Below are 18,050 nucleotides of genomic sequence, written 5' to 3'. Positions count from 1 at the left end.
GCCACAGTGATCTTTGGGTTCTTCTTTACCTCTCCCACCAAGGCTCTTCTCCCCCGATTGCTCAGTTTGGCCGGACGGCCAGCTCTAGGAAGGGTACTGGTCCTCCCAAACATCTTTCATTTAAGGATTATAAGGTCTGTCTGTGCTCTTAGGAACCTTGAGTGATGCAGAAATTCTTTTGTAATCTTGGCCAGATCGGTGCCTTGCCACAATTCTGTCTCTGAGCTCCTTGAGTCAGTTCCTTTGACCTCATGATTCTCATTTGCTCTGACATGCACAGTGAGCTGTAAGGTCTTATATAGACAGGTGTGTGCCTTTCCTAATCAAGTCCAATCAGTTTAATTAAACACAGCTGGACTCCAATGAGGGAGTAGAACCATCTCAAGGAGGATCAGAAGAAATGGACAGCATGTGAGTTAAATATGAGTGTCACAGCAAAGGGTCTGAATACTTATGACCATGTGATATTTCAGTTTTTCTTTTTTAATAATTTGCAAAAAATTTCTACATTTCTGTTTTTTCTGTCAAGATGGAGTGTTGAGTGTACATTAATGAGAAATAAAATGAACTTTTTTGATTTTAGCAAATGGCTGCAATGAAACAGTGACAAATTTAAAGGGGTCTGAATACTTTCTGTACCCACTGTATGTGTAACTTTAATATAGTTTAGGAATAACAATAGTAGTATAAAAATATAATAATAAATAATAATTGAGATTACAATATGCAACACCACACATAGCAGCAATAATTACCAACTAATCTATTAACACTACTAACACTAACTAGTATCTACTATTACTAATGTACTAATCTACTAACATCCACTGTTCAGGTTTCTCAACATTGTGCTGCTACTGTTTTTGTATTTGTATTTTGTGTTTTGTTGTATTTATTGTACTTTACTTAATCTGTGTGTTCTTACTGTTGTTTATGGTGCTGTACTGCTGCTGAAGCCTTAATTTCCCTATAATAAAGTTACGTCTATCTATCTATCTATCTATCTATCTATCTATCTATCTATCTATCTATCTATCTATCTATCTATCTATCTATCTATCTATCTATCTATCCATCTCTCTATCTATCTATCTATCTATCTATCTATCTATCTATCTATCTATCGGTCTGTCTGTCCGTCTGTCCGTCTGTCCGTCTGTCTGTCTATAAAACCACACAAATGTGTATTTTTGTCTTATTGCTAGAGCAAATTGATGAGGTAATATTAGCTAAACAATTAACACAGAGCTTAATAATGCTACTAGAAATTTAAAAAAAAACTTCCCTAAATTGTTTACAATTAAAGAATATCTTAAAAAAGGGTTAGGGTTAGAAATTTAGAAACAGAAATTTGATCAGGTGTAACATTTTTGAATTTCTTTTGTAACTCAATATATGCTTTTGGGTTGTTGTTTAGAACAATATTAATACATTTAACTGATTATTTATTGAGTGTTAATTTAGTTTTTATTATTATTATCGCTTATTATCAGATATTTTCCTGCAGCTGAAATTTAGAATTACAGACACCTAACCTTTTTTGAGTTCCTGATTCACAATACAGTCCGGTGGGTGGCAGTAATGTCCCCAAGCTGGCTCCTAGCAGCCAGTTAAATCAACTTATGAAGAAGCAGCTCAGGATTTGGTTTGCGGTGGAGCAGTGTTTCTGTTGCTGTCTGTCTGTCTGTCTGTCTGTACGTACGCACTGGGGACTAAACTCATGGACAAGGAAACAGAAGACAAGGCAACAAGTCCGGTGTGAAGTCGGAGTTTATTTCAGGGGCAGCAGCGCTGAGTCTTTGACACCACAGTGAAACGTAACAATGGTTAAACGAACTTAAACATTGTAGCGGGTTGCTTTGCGCGTCTTTTTTTTCATAATGAGCTAACTTAGGTGTAGCTAAGACGGAAGAGACCAACACAGTAATCAATGATAGGCTTCACATAGACTACAGTGTGCTTATTTAAAAGGCATCTCCTTCAAAGTTAAAGGATGTCTAAACGCCTGCGGAACACTGACGTCTGCGCTGATTGTAGTGTCTCAGGTAAGCTAATTTACATCCACTCTGCAACCTTTGGTTCTGAGACTTTACTTTACCTGTGCTTTGCATATCTGCTTTGAAGGTTCAGAATCAGCTTTGCTTCCTGTTCTGTATAAAATATATAATATTATAATATAAACTGTGTAACCTTTAACTGGTTGTATATGACGCCTGTTAGGTTCTGCTAATTTTACTGAAATATCTCTGTGTGAGTCAGATACCTTATGTTTTTTATGGAGCAAATAGGAGACGCTTTTTAGACTTGACTCGTATTTATTACAGAATCAGCAAAATAGGCAGTTCTAGAGCTCCGGGTCAGATCTACGCGTCCCCGACAAACAGCATAGGATTTCAGTTCACGAAGTCTGACCAACTATCTTTCCCTGATCCAGGTTTTTAACCGTAACAAACAGAATTGTGCACGCAAACGTCGTCCTCTTCTGGTTGGGATTCGGCTCCACTTCTGCTGCTGTTGCTAGCGCCTCCGTCCTGAAACTCACGATTACCGTGATATTCCTCACTCAGATGTACACACTCGCTTGATTTATAAAGGATTGTTTGGTTCCTCAAATGCCAGGTTGTTCTAGCTTAACAACAGAAAGAATACTTATATCTTGTCATGCTACAGTTGTCACACAATTACTCAGTTCATTTACACGCTTTGTCACACAAATGCTCAGCAGTTTTCCATTCTTGAAGTTTAACATTTATGATGCAATAATTTCACTATTATTTAATCATAATATTATATAATAATAATAATCATATCTTTACATGCCCAAAAAGAACTCATTAAAAAGGTGTAAAAAAAATTACAAATTTTTCACAAAACAATTTGCAATTTGTTCTTTGTATGCACTGATTGGTGACAGATGTCTTGATGATGTTATAGTCACCAATTAGACATTTGTTTGGTTTAAACATGATGAAGTAAGAGAAAGTGGAGTTTGTTTCTCTGAAAAAAGAACTAGTAAGGGCTGCATTTTGTCTGTGTTCCACTTTTGCAGAAATTACGTGATGTTTTTCAGCAAGCACAGGAAGCAAAACAGGATGTGGAGTGAATTGACTGCAAGCTTTCAATGCAAATTAGGTTTTTTTTTGAGGGGGCGGGTTACAATAGCTCCATGGAGCAAAACTATTTCATCATTGATGTAAAAGATTTTCAACTGGATTATTAAAAACCTAAAAATATCACATTTCCAAACAAAATATTTGTGAATACTCATGTTTTACTTCCTCATTACTCACCATGTCATTGAAGTTAGTTAACCCCGTACCCTGAGCTTTAACACAACAGCTGGCCCGGATTTCCCTTCCACACAACTGTCACCAGTTGTTGGCTAGAAATATTTTTAGAGTTTCAAAATGTGGAATTAAATTTAGCAGCACTTGTTGAGAAAAGGATGGGGGAAAAAAGGTGTGTCAGCACCGACATGTTTTGGTAGTGAACTGGATTGAAGAAAACTGAAGGCCCGGTGCCAGAATCTGAGCAGCTACTTGTGCAGCTGTTCCTTTTGCTCCTCAGCTGCTGCTGAGATACTTTAGCAGCTCCTGTGTTTGTCCGTTTGCTGCGTCACTCAATCTGTTTGGCAGTTAATTGTCAGACTGTGGCCCATAAATTTAGCTTATTTTTGGATGTGGAAATAATTGACGCACCACCGTAGATAAGATAGATAAGATACACTTCAGAACCAAATTGAATTACTTAAGGTCAAGGTTGAATGCACATTTATATTTGGTAACCAGACTACCAGAGTCTGTAATATACTGTGCTTCTGTTTTTACACTGCCATGAAAAAAAAAACTCCTCAATTCCTAAACAATACAGTGAAGGTGCTACTGTATAACTGTCAAGTTTCACTTCCTTTTCTCACAATGCAACTGAGGTCAAGTATAAGGTTAAAATGACTTGTTCTTAAATGTACCTCAGTGGCTAGCGATATCATTCCTGTTCCCTGTCAGAGCCTCGTTGGGCCTCGGTAAACAGAGGAGTTTTGATTTGTGATGAATGCTGCAGCGTTCACCGCAGCCTAGGAAGACACAGCTCGCAAGTCCGGCACCTGACACACACACCATGGCCTCCTACACAGATCCAGGTAACAACTAAGCACTAGAGTAACTCTTTCCATATAAAAGTACATTTTACTCTGCAGTGTGTATGTGTGTGAGTGTGTGTGCGCCCGCGCGTGTGTGTGTGTGTGTGTGTGAAAAGTGTTTTAGAGACTGAATTGCTTACCGAAATGCCTCCAGGTAATTCCATCCTTACCCGCTGTTTAACGCTTGAGTTAAATTCAGCAACAAATAAAATCGATCCACACGACTGTTGTGCATCAGAACCCACTTAGGTGTATTGATTTTCTTTTTCTGTATAACAGAAGATTAATTCAGGAAAAAAATTGTTTAGTCAGCTACTAGACATTCTGCAGACTAAACCTGTAGGCTACACCTGTGGACTAACCCTGTGGACTGTATTTATACTGTTTTTGTTTGATTTGATAGATGGTTCAGACCTTGTATGGTAACGGTGCAAACTCCATATGGGAGCACTCCCTCCTGGACCCTGCATCTGTAATGAGTGGGAAACGCAAGGCTAACCCCCAGGACAAACTGCAGTGAGTGATTTCTACTACTACTACTACTACTACTACTACTACTACTACTGACTACTTCTGCTACAGACTACTGTTTCTACTGCTGCTATTACTACTTTCTAACTACATCTTTTGCACTACTACAAGTGCTATAAGTTCTTCTTCTACAACTGCAATACTTGCCACTGCTACTACTCTTACTTACTGCTATTTCTAGTACTGACACTTGTTCAGACTAGTACTGACATTATCCTATGACTTGAACTGTTACTTCTACCTCTATTTTTATATATTCTCCTTTTTTCAACCACAATGACTTCTTCTACTTCTGCTCTTAACTGTATGGCTACTATTCAACTATATTACTTGTAACAATAATAATATTCTACTACTTGCATTTAGTTTGCTACTACTACAGTAAACTGCTGCTTCTATTTCAGAAAAAATAAAAATAACAATAACCGTAAGAATTATAAACTGTTTTTGAATTGAGTTTTGAATGAGTTTTTTGGTCAATTGTTTTTTTTCTCCACACTTTTTAAAATGCCACCAAAAGTCCAAACAAGTCTGAGTTCATTCGAGCCAAATATCAGATGTTGGCTTTTGTCCATCGCCTTCCTTGCAGAGAAGATGACAGTTCAACAGCTAAAGATCTGAGTAAGGTAAGGAGAAGTGGCTGCCCACTATGACAATACAATCTTAAAATATTTGGTATTAGGATTTTTTTATTATTCCATTATGTTTTTTACCCTCCAGCAACTTCACTCCAGTGTTCGAACAGGGAATCTGGAAACTTGTTTGAGATTGCTGTCTCTGGGAGCACAGGCTAATTTCTTTCACCCCGTAAGACTTGTTCACATGATACATGAGCTGAACATTGCATTTGGCTTATGTACTGAACTGAGGTCTATTTCCTCTTTAGGAAAAAGGAAACAGTCCATTGCATGTAGCTGCAAAGGCAGGGCAGGTATCTCAGGCTGAGCTGTTAACTGTTTATGGGGCAGATCCTGGAGCCCCTGACAGCAATGGAAAAACACCTGTTGACTACGCAAGGTAAAGTAGTCAAAAGTCCAACCTACAGTATATCATTTTACCTTTTACAAATGTTTGTTTTTTTGCGTGTACGTTTTAGGGAAGCCGGCCACCATGAGCTGGCTGACCGACTGGTGGAGATTCAGTATGAACTGACAGATCGACTGGCTTTTTATCTGTGTGGCAGGAAACCAGGTATGATGTGATGTTTGTGAAACATAATGGAGCTCTTTATCTATTTAAAATACTGAACATTGTATTCAAATTGTATTTACATGAACTGATTTTTATTTCAGACCATAAAAATGGCCAGCACTTCATTGTTCCACAAATGGCTGACAGGTAAGAGACCATTAGATCGAAGTTAGTCTGACAATAGTCATTTTCATTTACACCACAGTCTTGGGTCTTGACTTTTGTAAGACAGCGATAAAGCAGAGCCAGGTAGTTGTTTATCATGGTATCTTTGCTCTGAAGCCTGTTCTAACTCGCCCAAAGTCTCTTTTACTATCTGTTCTCTGAGATGGAATCAATACAAAATAATATTATAGTTTCACTCAGAAGTACGTGGAGTTTCTGCAATCCAGTTACCAAACAACTTTACGAATTAGGTCGTAGGTTTTAAACTAGTCAAGACCCTGCTCGTCTCTAACTGATGTGTTTTTCTTTGCTTTCTTTTGATTGATAAGGAACATGTAAGTACAATTTAGACCAGGGCTCTTGAACTTAAATGAGCTGAGGGGCCATTTCTTGTGATCAAACAAAGTATATTAATGAATGAACACAGAAAACAATTAATACATAAAATTTAAAAAAAACATTGCAAAATTGAATTCTTTTCATCTAGTTGTTGGCCGGATGTGGGGGGTTTCCCAGGCCAGAAGTGGCCCCTTAGCCAGTAGTTTGAGACCCTTAATTCAGAATGAAGCATGCACTATGTTTACCTTTACGTTAAATAATAATAACGATCTTTTCTTCTGTTTACAGTGGTATAGATTTATCAGAGTTGGCCAAAGCAGCAAAGAGGAAACTTCAATCTGTAAGTGGTGTAGATGATTTGGTCAAAGCTCTGAGTCTTGTTTCTGCTTAATGTTTTCTGGTTAATAACTACAACCCGCTTGAACGCAGCTCAGTAATCACTTATTTGAGGAGCTGGCCATGGACGTGTATGATGAGGTTGACAGAAGAGAAACCGATGCAGGTAAGTTGTTGTGTTTGGAACAAAATGAACATGTTTGTATTGTATACATGTGGTCCTTCCTCGGGACAGAAAGAGTCTCCCTGCAGAGCTCTGCAGAGCTCTGCAGTCTTTTACACATTTTTTTGTCTTCTTTCTGCTGGTCACTTGTGCAGACATGCAAACCAAAACAAGCATAGACACATTGACACGTAAAAACAAACATCTTTTGCACTACTACAAGTGCTATAAGTTCTTCTTCTACAACTGCAATACTTGCCACTGCTACTACTCTTACTTACTGCTATTTCTAGTACTGACACTTGTTCAGACTAGTACTGACATTATCCTATGACTTGAACTGTTACTTCTACCTCTATTTTTATATATTCTCCTTTTTTCAACCACAATGACTTCTTCTACTTCTGCTCTTAACTGTATCGCTACTATTCAACTATATTACTTACAATAATAATATTCTACTACTTACATTTAGTTTGCTACTACTACAGTAAACTGCTGCTTCTATTTCAGAAAAAAATAAAAATAACAATAACCGTAAGAATTATAAACTGTTTTTGAATGAGTTTTTTGATCAATTGTTTTTTTTCTCCACACTTTTTAAAATGCCACCAAAAGTCCAAACAAGTCTGAGTTCATTCGAGCCAAATGTCAGATGTTGGCTTTTGTCCATCGCCTTTAAAACTTTACATAAACAAGATATTAGTTTGAATAATAGAAAAAAAATCACCAGAAACATCCAGGAAGCGTGTTAAATCAACTGTCATACAGTACATGTCATTGTCACTATGTGTTGCATCACTACAGACAGATGTTAATAGTAGGTCTCAACCTGGCCTCAATGACACAGACGCTGAATAGAGTACAGGTTACACAGGAAGAGATTAACCCAGTCAGTCAGGAAGTGTTTCTTTCTACCACAATTACCAGCTCTAAGAGTTCTACAAGGTGAATATTATGTTGCCCTTGTCTTGTAGTCATTGTGGCTTTGGTGTCAGCAAAACACTGAAGGAGCTGCATAAAATATTTTTAGGGGCACCTGGGGAAAAAATGTGAAATGCCGCAATAAGTATGTTTGGATACCTTTTTAACGACATGATATTTTAGTGACTTAACTAGAGAAAATGTAAAAGTCTATGCGGCTCCTCCAGTGTAAAGGGAAGAGAGGAAAAATTGAGGAAGTCCAGTGTTGGTTATTACACCTCTGGAAAGGGTGAGTATTTTTATTTCTATACTTGAGGTGAGTGTAGCTGGTACTGTCTTATGATATGTCAGATAAGTGTTCTTAACTCACTGTAAAGGTGAAAACATTGTTGTGATGGAATGATTCTTGTATTTAAATGCTACTTGATCATTACATTGAACAAGTCTTGCTTTTCTTTTTCATTAATTCTTTCATTTTGCCGTCATCTTTAACTCACTGTTTACCGTAGTCTTGATTGTTTGCAGATATAAAACATTCGCATTTTACTTTCCATGATTTTTATAAAAAAACATCTGCATACTATTCTATATTCTATAATACCCCTGTCATCCTGTAGTGTGGTTGGCCACCCAGAATCACAGCACCTTGGTGACAGAAACAACAGTGGTGCCTTTCCTTCCCGTGAATCCAGAATATTCATCAACACGAAACCAGGCACGTCTGCTCCAAAGACTTTTCATGTCCCTCAGCTGGTTGGTCTTGTAAACTGACAGTTACGGTTGTGTTGTGTTTTGTTATCTCTCAGGGGAGGCAGAAGCTGGCAAGATTTAACGCACATGAATTTGCTACTCTTGTCATCGACATACTAAGTGATGCCAAACGAAGACAACAAGGCAATTCAGTGTCTAGTCCCAAAGGTAAGTGATGAGGGTTTCTGCTACGGAAAGCAATGACATCTTACAGTGGCAACACAACAGTCAACTCGTTATCGTTTCTGTACAATTAATAATACACACCCTGAAGTGTCTCAACCCACTGGACAGGGCTTTGTTTTATTACTGAACAATGACTAAGTAATCTAAGTAATCAACTTGGTAATCGCCATCAGTGATGCCCAGTATTTTTTTAATAATTATGGAGAGGCAATCATGTCCTGCAATATAGTGTTTATTTGATTAACTCTGTTCATCAAATAAATACTATATTCACACTATTTTCTAAATGAAACTGACTTCAACACAGAAGTGAGTTTTATATTTATAGTTAAAACGGCTGTACGCAAGTGTTTTTTCAATGTTGTGTCTTGTTATTCAAGAAAACATTGAACTCATCCTGAAGAGTGTGGGTGTCAGACACTGCAGTGACAGTCAGGAGATTGACCAGCCCGACTATGACAGCGTGGCATCCGATGAGGACACAGATCAAGAGCTCCTGTCCAGCAAAGAAGATAGGACAAAAGTATTATAGTGTCCCTTTGTAATATTATATGCCTGAATCATTGTGAATCTCTCTCTATATATATTTTTTAGCTTTACTCTTCTTTTGTGGATCCCTCAGAGTCTGGACTCTGACATCTCAGACGGCCCTATTACTGTGCAAGAATACATGGAGGTTAAAAATGCACTGTCTGCATCTGAAGCCAAAATACAGCACCTCATGAAAGCTAACAGCAACCTGAGTGATGAGCTGAGGCTAATGCAGAAAAAGGTATCCACCGAGCTCCACCCATATGATCACTAACACTGAGGGGAGGCGGGAGGGACAAGCCTGAGGAGGGGCCACAGCTGTTAGCAGCTTTTCTTCTGCCAAACGCAGGCCTAGCTTACACTTTACAATGACAACAGATCAACCAAAAACTTGGCTGCTGTGTTGGGGGATGAAGCTGCTACGTCACCCTGCTGGTCCACCCTCTGTTTAGGTCTGCATGTCCAACTGTCAAGGCTTAACTGTAATCTACAGGGTTCGGTTGGTTTGTTCTGTGGGTTTGAGAACAGCATCAATTCAGTCAATACAAATATTTGTTATCATTCTTTGTTACATTAATGCAATTTGATCCACTGGTACTAACATGCATGTTGGAGCATGACATAAAATAACTGGTTGTTCCGTTCACAGCAACTAACTGTTTTGAATTGTATGTTTTTGCTTTGCTTTTTCAAATTTGAATTTATTTTGATTTTTTTTTATTCTTGGTGATATTGTTTGAGAAAAGTATTTATTATTTGATTTGTTTATTTTAAAGAAGAACATTCTTGGGTGATGAAGGGTCAAGAATGTTTTTTTATTTTTAATGTCTTTAGGTTTAGATCACATGCTGTATTTCCATTTAGCATTCATGTGACATGTTTGCTTTGATTTGCCGGTTTTGATGGAATGTGAAGAAAAATCTTCCGGTCTTTTCAGAGTAACTTTCCTTGTTGCACTTAAAGTCATTGTCTCTGTCCTTACTGTAGACTCAGCCCAACAAGTGTAGACTTATCCTTAGAATGTTTAGCCCTGTATAATTAATAACAGTATCCTGAACAATTCAGGGCAGTTTGCAGCCTTAATTATAACTCAAGCCATTACCAGACTTTATCTGATCTTCAAACTCCTCGGCTTAAAATGCAAGTACAATTGCATTGAACTCGTCTCTGACAAAATAAGCTTGATTTTGTTCATCCTTGAACAAAATACCTGTCAGTCCGTCTATGCTTTAGCTGCACCTTGACCTGAAGTGCACCTGTGCAACAACCTTTTGCTTGCTTGTCACCTGCTTTGCAATTTTTGACCCAGACAAAAAAAAAGCTAAAAGTTATCAAATAAAAACACCTTTTCTATCCAGCATATTTAAACAAAGCGCTGCTGTTTGTGGTCACTGATGACTGCTAGGTCAGTGTTTGAACATCTAGACTCAATTGTTATCTGTTCTGGTTGCCCGGCTGGGGTTTGGGGCTACATTAGTTGTCCTCTTTTATATTTGCCCCCTCCACCAGGCCTTAAACAGTTTGTTTGTCTTATTGCTTTGGAACAGTTTTTATGCCTCGTGGCCTCCCTGAGCCCACCCATCCCATTTAGGATTGGAAGTGCATTTTAACCAATGCTTCTCCTCTTACTATATAGATAACATGCTCAAAATGTTAATACAATTACTATACAACATGAACTGGTTTCAATACAGCTGTAGTGCTTGTATTGTTCAGTCCCTCTGATAAAGCAGTTGTGTAGGCAGTTACATACCTACAGTTCTATAGCTTTAAAAAATATATATTATTTAAATAGTACTTATATATGATTAACATATTTTAGCATGTTTAGAAACCAAAAGCATGAAATAGTTGGTACTAGAGGTTTTTATAATTAAAGAGAGTTAAGTTGAGTTTACAGGTATATTAGTCGGTGTAGGTTGAATTTCTGCACTATGCATAAAAAAACTGATAACTGGTATCTATAGAACCATTTGTCCATTTATATATATAAAAAATAATTGACTAAACAGACTAGGACAGGGAATGAAGCTTGCTTTGCTGATTGCACCTCTTAGTGTATTGCTGACCGTCTCTTTTCCAGCTGCAATCTCTGCAAAGTGAGAACACTTCATGTTACAATAGTTCCCTCTAAAAAAAGACAAGAGAAAAAAGAATTATAAAAAATCTTCCAGTCCCTCGGCCCTGAAACACCGACAGTCTGCTCGGGCCAGTCGGCCCATGTCTATGTATGAGACTGGCTCTGGCCTGAAGCCCTATCTCCCCAAAGGTGACACTTCTTACCCTGAAGAGGGTATTCCCACCCTGCAGCCCTTCCCACCTCATGTAAGTAAGACTTCTTGTTTCCTGCCCTCCTTTGCTGTTTCCTCTCTCATCATTTTCTTTTCCTGATCCTAATGTTTTCATTTTGTTTGCTGGTATTTTTCTCTCCGTTTTTCCCCTTTCTCATTTGCCACTGGGTATTTTTCTAACGTCCACGTCCAAAAACACACCAGCTTGAAATTATAAATGTTTCTCACACGTCACTGCAGTTCTTTTATGGAGGTGGGTGTGCGTTTGTACTTCACTGTATGAGGTGCTGTTAATGTGGGACATTTGACGGTTTGTACTGTTTTTGTTGATGACGCATTAAAACTCCCATACAAATACTTTGTGTTTCTGTTACGCATATTTAATTTGCACACTCACATTCCTTCCTCGTCTGATTACGAATCAGGTTTATCCAAATTAATAAATTAACTATTGAAACTCACCTTAGTTTTGGCTCAGCTCTTGTCACTACTCCTACTATCTGATGACTAGTCATTTATTCTTTGATTTTTCAGAAGACTTTGACTTTAATGAGTTTTATTCCAATTTGAATCTTGAGTTTCTTGGCAGCAAAGCAGAGCCCTTCTCCACCTCTCTCTTCATTTCCATCCCAAAACACACACTCACAGTAAATCTAGCTTTAACACCATAACCACCCTTTGTCTGCTGCTCTGTTTTAACTCTGATCTGCTGCATGACCATGATCACTGGCCACTGGCCTCCTTTAACCACCAGACGTCTTTATCTGTCATCAACATAACATGAATAGCATCATCATTACTGTTCAGCCAGATGACAAAATGACATGGTTTTGTTAGGCAAGGTTCATACCAGTTCTTGAAGGTAGCATCTAACCCTCTACTAAACAAAAGCTGCTATGAACTGCCACAAAAGCCTGGAATCAGAGCCTGAGAGGGGCTTGAAATTAACATGGGAAAAAATAAAGAGAAAAAACAACAAAAAGTTAAGCCTACATGGACTGATGTGGTCAAATGTATTTAAACAAGTATGGGCCTTCTGTGGCATACACTGTATTTGTAGCCCTTGATAATGTTAAACTTAGATGTTACATAAAATTGTCCAGACTACTTTTAGGAGACTTGTGTCCAGTTTGTGGCCCAGATTAGGCAAACTAGACCCATATGTAAGCCAAATAAAAGTTTAGTCTCTGTATGAATTATCTACTGTAAAGAAGAGAACAACTAATTGACCAGTGGTGCGGAACATCACACAGTTTAAAGACAACACAGTTATGGTGAATTAACTAATAAAACCACGTCTTCCCACTAAAAAGTTAGTTACCTCTCAGTAGGTTTACTAAATGGGTTTCAGGCATCATGTGACTACATGCTAGACATGATTGGCGTTTTTGTGTAACTGTTTCATTTGTCTTCTTTAGTTAAACATCATTTAACAAGGTCAAATATTTTTTGACACAAAAAGACCTAAAATAACTAATGTAACTTGTATAACCCTAACCTTACATTAGCAATTTATATCTAACTATTTCCGATAGAAATACTTTTTGAAAGTTTTGCACTAATGATTCTGGACAAATCCACAACTTAAATTAATCTGCAATGACAATACAATACTTTGTCTTCACTCTCCTTCCTTTGTTAAGTCCAAAACTGAGCCATGTCCTCGTTTCCATGTCAGACTAACTTCTCCACACAGTAGCATCGGCTTCACTGGTTTTTCACCAATGTTAAGCTGGTCGTAGGATTTCACTGCACCCTTAAATTTGCTGTGTTGTCTCTTTCCTTGTGCCTCACCAAACTATGGACAGAGACTACAATAGTGGGAAGGATGGGCTTAGTGGCTCCTACACAGTTCTTTTGGGTTCTTTTACATTTTTTTTCTTATCTTTCTCCAATTTTCTGGCAGCCCCACAGGTGGCCACGGCCCGCACTTTGAAAACCACTAATTAAAGATGGTGTTTCAACCAACATCTGATTTACAGCTGATAGTTAGTTTATCACAGACCTGACCATAGGACTACAATTCTACGGGTCTGGGCTAGTGTGATGTGATTCAAATGAATACTTATAATAACATTCTTACTTTACAGCATTTTTAAAAAAATATCTGCCCTAAACAATTCCATCCATGTTCACATGTCATTTTCACACTTTGTTATTGGCCATTCAACAACAAAGTGAGCTAAAAGTGGTTGTAATTCTAATTCACAGAATTTCACTGTAGCTATTTCTCCCTTGAGTGTCATCCATAACAAAAAGCATCATGGCCAAGATCCAATTCTATAGTCTTGTGTTGTACTCTTTCTCTTAGGCCTCCAAGTTAGAGAAGCAGAGCAGCGTGCCAGAGAGTGACTACGACAACACGTTCTATGACTCTGAGATGGATGATTCCAGGTCAGAGCAGGTTTGAGATGGTTGGAAGTATCTTTTAATGGGGACTGTGGATGATGACTGTGCTGATGTGTTCACATCACAGTCTGTGCAGAAGGGGGAGGCTAAGGAGCAGTGGCTGGTTGGGAGAAGGCACTTCTATTCCTGAGGTGGACAACATGGATACGGAGTCTGACCCCACACTTCCCAGCACTGAAGACGTCATCAGGAAAACAGAGCAGATCACCAAGAATATCCAGGAGCTGCTGCGAGCAGCTCAGGAAAACAAACACGACAGGTCGGAATCTAAAGTTTTTAAATTTAAGCTCAGGATTTCATCTCAGGCTTCAGTTTCCCAACACTCCTCCACCTTCATCATCATTTTGTTCTGTTCAGTTACATTTGCTTCCTATGATTTTTCCCTGTTATCTTCCCTTTCCTGCCCTCGTTTCTTCTTCCATTCTGCTGTTATCGCTGTGGCTGTGGTGTCACCCTGCCTCCCCCTCCACCCCCCAACTCCTCACAGACCATGTGAGCGTGAAGGTGTTCGTCGGCTCAGGCACAGTCTGGGATGTTTCAGCACTCTGGTGCCCTGGGCTGAGAAGGCCCACCCACCCCTTCAGCCACTCAACCTGCGGTCCCCTGACCCCACCTCCTGGTACTCTGGCTTCTGTCTCTGCCTTGCAGGCACAGTTTCAAACTCCTTTGCATCACTGTTACTGCCTCCTTCTCTCTCCTATTCATGACCGTTACCCCTCTGTAGTCACAATTGTTGTCTACTAATTCAGTGAAAAGTTAGAAACGTCTAATGTCCAACACCAACCATGGCATGACCAACGACTGTAAAACAACCACTCTTCCTCCTTCATAATGCTGTCTTTCAACTTCAGCAGGTGGTTCTGGCTGCTGGATACTCTGATAGTTAGTTAGTGAATAGTTGAATTTGTATTCCTAATAAAGTGGCCATCCGGTACTTTTTTTTTGGCAGCAAATTAACCTACTTTGTCTGTCTACAATTTCTAAATACAACCGTGTGATTTAAAGACGCAGCATGTTTACACATTTGTTCATTAACATGTTTTACATTCACTCACTCCTGAAGATGGTGCCGTCTTTTTTGTTGTCACGCATGTGATAACAACAGAATTGCAGTAATGAATATCTGTATGTCTGGTATAACCTGGAGACTTTATTGACCTTATGACCTTGTCTCCTCCACAGCTTCATTCCATGTTCAGAAAGAATACACGTGGCTGTGACAGAAATGGCTGCCCTCTTTCCTAAGGTATGAAAACAGCCTTACTTCACTGTCAGGCAGCTGGGTATTGTACCCAAGACCAGGGACTGTGTGAGGATACCGAGATGGAAGAATTGCATTCATCTTTTTTGCCACAATAATCTGTCTGATTGACTGATTGTCCCCCACCTGAACTTCAGAGATGTTGAGTTTGACTGGAGTCTGACCTTCTTTCCTGAAATAAAACTTTGCTCTTTGAAGATTCAAAGTTTGAAATGCAAATTAAAACAAATTAAAACGCATTAAAACTCCCATACAAATACTTTGTGTTTCTGTTACGCATATTTAATTTGCACACTCACATTCCTTCCTCGTCTGATTACGAATCAGGTTTATCCAAATTAATAAATGACAAGTTGTTGTTGGAAGAGAGTAACAAAAAAGAAATAAAAGATCATGTAAAAACTATTGAAACTCACCTTAGTTTTGGCTCAGCTCTTGTCACTACTCCTACTATCTGATGACTAGTCATTTATTCTTTGCTTCAACGTGAAAAATATTCCTTTAGACTAAATATCTTTACAGGTTTTTAGTCTTGTATTATTACAGTATTGCTGTTTTTCCTGTGTAGTCTTTTGTAGCTTAAATTTAGAGGTACTACTTTTGAGATAAACGAACTTGATTTGTATCATAATGTTATATTAATGTTATTTTAAATCGTATTTCTTTGTGTCATTCCCGCAGAGGCCACGCTCAGAAACTGTGAGGAGCTCTCTGCGCTTGTTGACCTCCAGTGCCAACCGGCTGCAGAACGAGTGCAGGAAGGCGGTGCCTCGAGAAGGCTGCCCAGGGCCGGACATGCAGCTGGTCACTCAGCAGGTCATTCAGTGTGCTTACGACATCGCCAAAGCTGCCAAGCAGCTCGTCACTATCACCACCAAGGAGAATACAAACTAGAAGCATCGATATGGTGGCAGAGCAGGCAGCATCTCAACGGTGCTCTTAATTGTTTTTTGTTGTTGTTGGTATTTGTATTTGTGGGATATGCATGCATTTTTATTTATGACTTAACAAAACATGAGATATCAATGTCAGGAATAACAAGGGAAATTAAGAATTACCTAAAATGCTGTGTCATGAAAATGTGATTCTTTCTAGATAACTAAAAAGAGTCGAAGGCAAAAAAAAAAAAAAAAAAAGACCTAAGCAAAAAACAGTCAAACTGCAGGATGCTACGAGTATGTGATTTACTCTAAAGTCAGGGAGAAGCCATACCTGAATCCGCTTTAATCAAATATTACTGTAAACACTAGAGGTAGATAATGATGCGTTTTTTATGTGGAACCCGTGGGACAGTGCTCCAGACACAAACTGTTCTACCGTGCGTCTGAGGTCGGTCCTCACCTGGAGGTGATGCCATTGCAGCTTTAAAGTTGCATAGTAAAATGAATTATTTTCTAAATAAACTTAATTTATAAATACAACCAGTTTCTGATATGTTTTGTTAAACAGTGAAAAGATTTTGGTCTCAATAGAGAATGGACATTTTCTTCGTCATATCTTATATATTTTTTTATTGTAGTTATTTTAAGGCATAAAAACTTAAAATGTCGAAATGATCGATCTGTTTTAGACAGTGTTTGAAAAAAATGCCATTTAATCATAATGACAAAATAATAACACTCATTCCTGAAGAGCTTCCTCTATGAATGCCTTTACATAATGCACTGATTCCATTTCAGTGTAAAAAAAGTGTAAAAGTTGAAAATATAAAATTTAAATCCCAAAACGTGATTCAGAATGTTGTTAAATATCAAGTCTTGGCACTGAGCTGAATACCTTACTTCATTGAGAGACACTACAAAATAATTTAATTACTTCAATTTTAACACATCTTTGCTAAACACATAAGTGAAAGTTGTTTGGCAACAGAAAATACATTTTTAAATACATTTTAGGGATTTCTTTTAACCTTGATGTCAGTGGAAAAAAAGGTTAATTTTTTTTTCCACTGTTAGAGTAAATTTAATTTCAGTTTTCAGACTAATGTTAGTATTATTTTATAACATACCATACTTGAAATAATTCTTTAACTGCTGACACAAAATATGTACTATACAAAATATATATTTTCTTGCTTCTCACTCATGTCCAGGCAGAACGTGGCCTGCTGTGAATCTAAAACAGAGAGACATGAGCAAATACATTCAGTAATGACTTTAAAAACCTGTTACCCGAGTAAAGGAATTAAGACCATTACTTACCTTCTCCTGGAAACCTCTCTTTTCCATCCTCTGCATCTCCAACCTCAGCTTCTCCTCTTGGATTCTCTGGGCCTCCTTTTCCTTCTCCTCCTCCTCCTGTCTCTTGAACTGCTCCTCCAGTTGTGCCTGGTACTGCTCTTCCACCTTTGAATAAACAGATACATAGGATTCATGCAGTCCTTAAAAAATAAACCTGGAAAAGTTTTAGAAATTGAAAATGCATCTAGGTCCTTGAAAAGTTAATAAAAAATAACATTTTCTGTTAAGTTTGTAAATGTTGTGTGGATTTAAGATGAGTAAAACATGAATAAAATACCGTTAAATGCAATTAAAATTTGAGATGCTATATTTCCGGACAAAATGCAGCAAAGTGTAGTTCTTACAAATGTAAATTGCAGACTTTGTTCCTCTGACGTATCCATAACGGAAGAAGCTGAAATTCCTTAGACTGATCCACTTAACCTTCCTCTTGTGTTCGCTTCCTGTTACCATCTCTTATGTTAACGAGTCGGTTTTGACCCGTGTCTTAAATCAGCTGTAAAATACACTAAAAACAATTAGCTATCATCCAATTTGTTTCTCATCTCTTGGTTACCTTGTTAGGCTTCCATATCCATGAAAATATTGGTTTTAA

At 38.1% G+C, this 18,050-nt stretch overlaps 2 protein-coding genes across 2 annotated transcripts in view; one reads left to right on the top strand and one right to left on the bottom strand.

Moving 5' to 3' along the window:
• Nucleotides 1-1,641: 1,641 nt before the first annotated feature.
• Nucleotides 1,642-16,633, top strand: git2a (G protein-coupled receptor kinase interacting ArfGAP 2a). Its single transcript, XM_025053089.1, is given in 20 exon segments — nt 1,642-2,045; nt 4,005-4,138; nt 4,542-4,654; nt 5,190-5,295; nt 5,390-5,476; nt 5,556-5,686; nt 5,766-5,860; nt 5,962-6,007; nt 6,653-6,704; nt 6,794-6,866; nt 8,405-8,502; nt 8,594-8,705; nt 9,104-9,246; nt 9,346-9,495; nt 11,338-11,377; nt 11,380-11,579; nt 13,857-13,939; nt 14,022-14,213; nt 15,137-15,200; nt 15,897-16,633. Coding segments are annotated over 20 exon segments (2,184 nt in total). The 5' UTR covers nt 1,642-1,993; the 3' UTR covers nt 16,110-16,633.
• Nucleotides 16,634-16,791: 158 nt separating this feature from the next.
• The window catches only part of tchp (trichoplein, keratin filament binding), a 5,196-nt gene continuing 3,937 nt past the window's right edge, over nt 16,792-18,050 (bottom strand). Inside the window, exons 12-13 of the mRNA XM_008335535.3 lie at nt 17,417-17,560; nt 16,792-17,330 (exon numbers count right to left, since the gene is read on the bottom strand). Coding sequence (XP_008333757.1) covers nt 17,298-17,330; nt 17,417-17,560 — 177 coding nt within the window. The 3' untranslated portion in view covers nt 16,792-17,297. The remainder of the gene's footprint in view (nt 17,331-17,416; nt 17,561-18,050) is intronic.

This window comes from Cynoglossus semilaevis, chromosome Z, assembly GCF_000523025.1.
Source record: "Cynoglossus semilaevis isolate Cse_v1.0 chromosome Z, Cse_v1.0, whole genome shotgun sequence".
In the NCBI taxonomy this organism is placed as follows: Eukaryota; Metazoa; Chordata; class Actinopteri; order Pleuronectiformes; family Cynoglossidae; genus Cynoglossus; species Cynoglossus semilaevis.
Note: the sequence above shows the minus strand (reverse complement) of the source record. Positions and strands in the feature narration are given on the sequence as shown.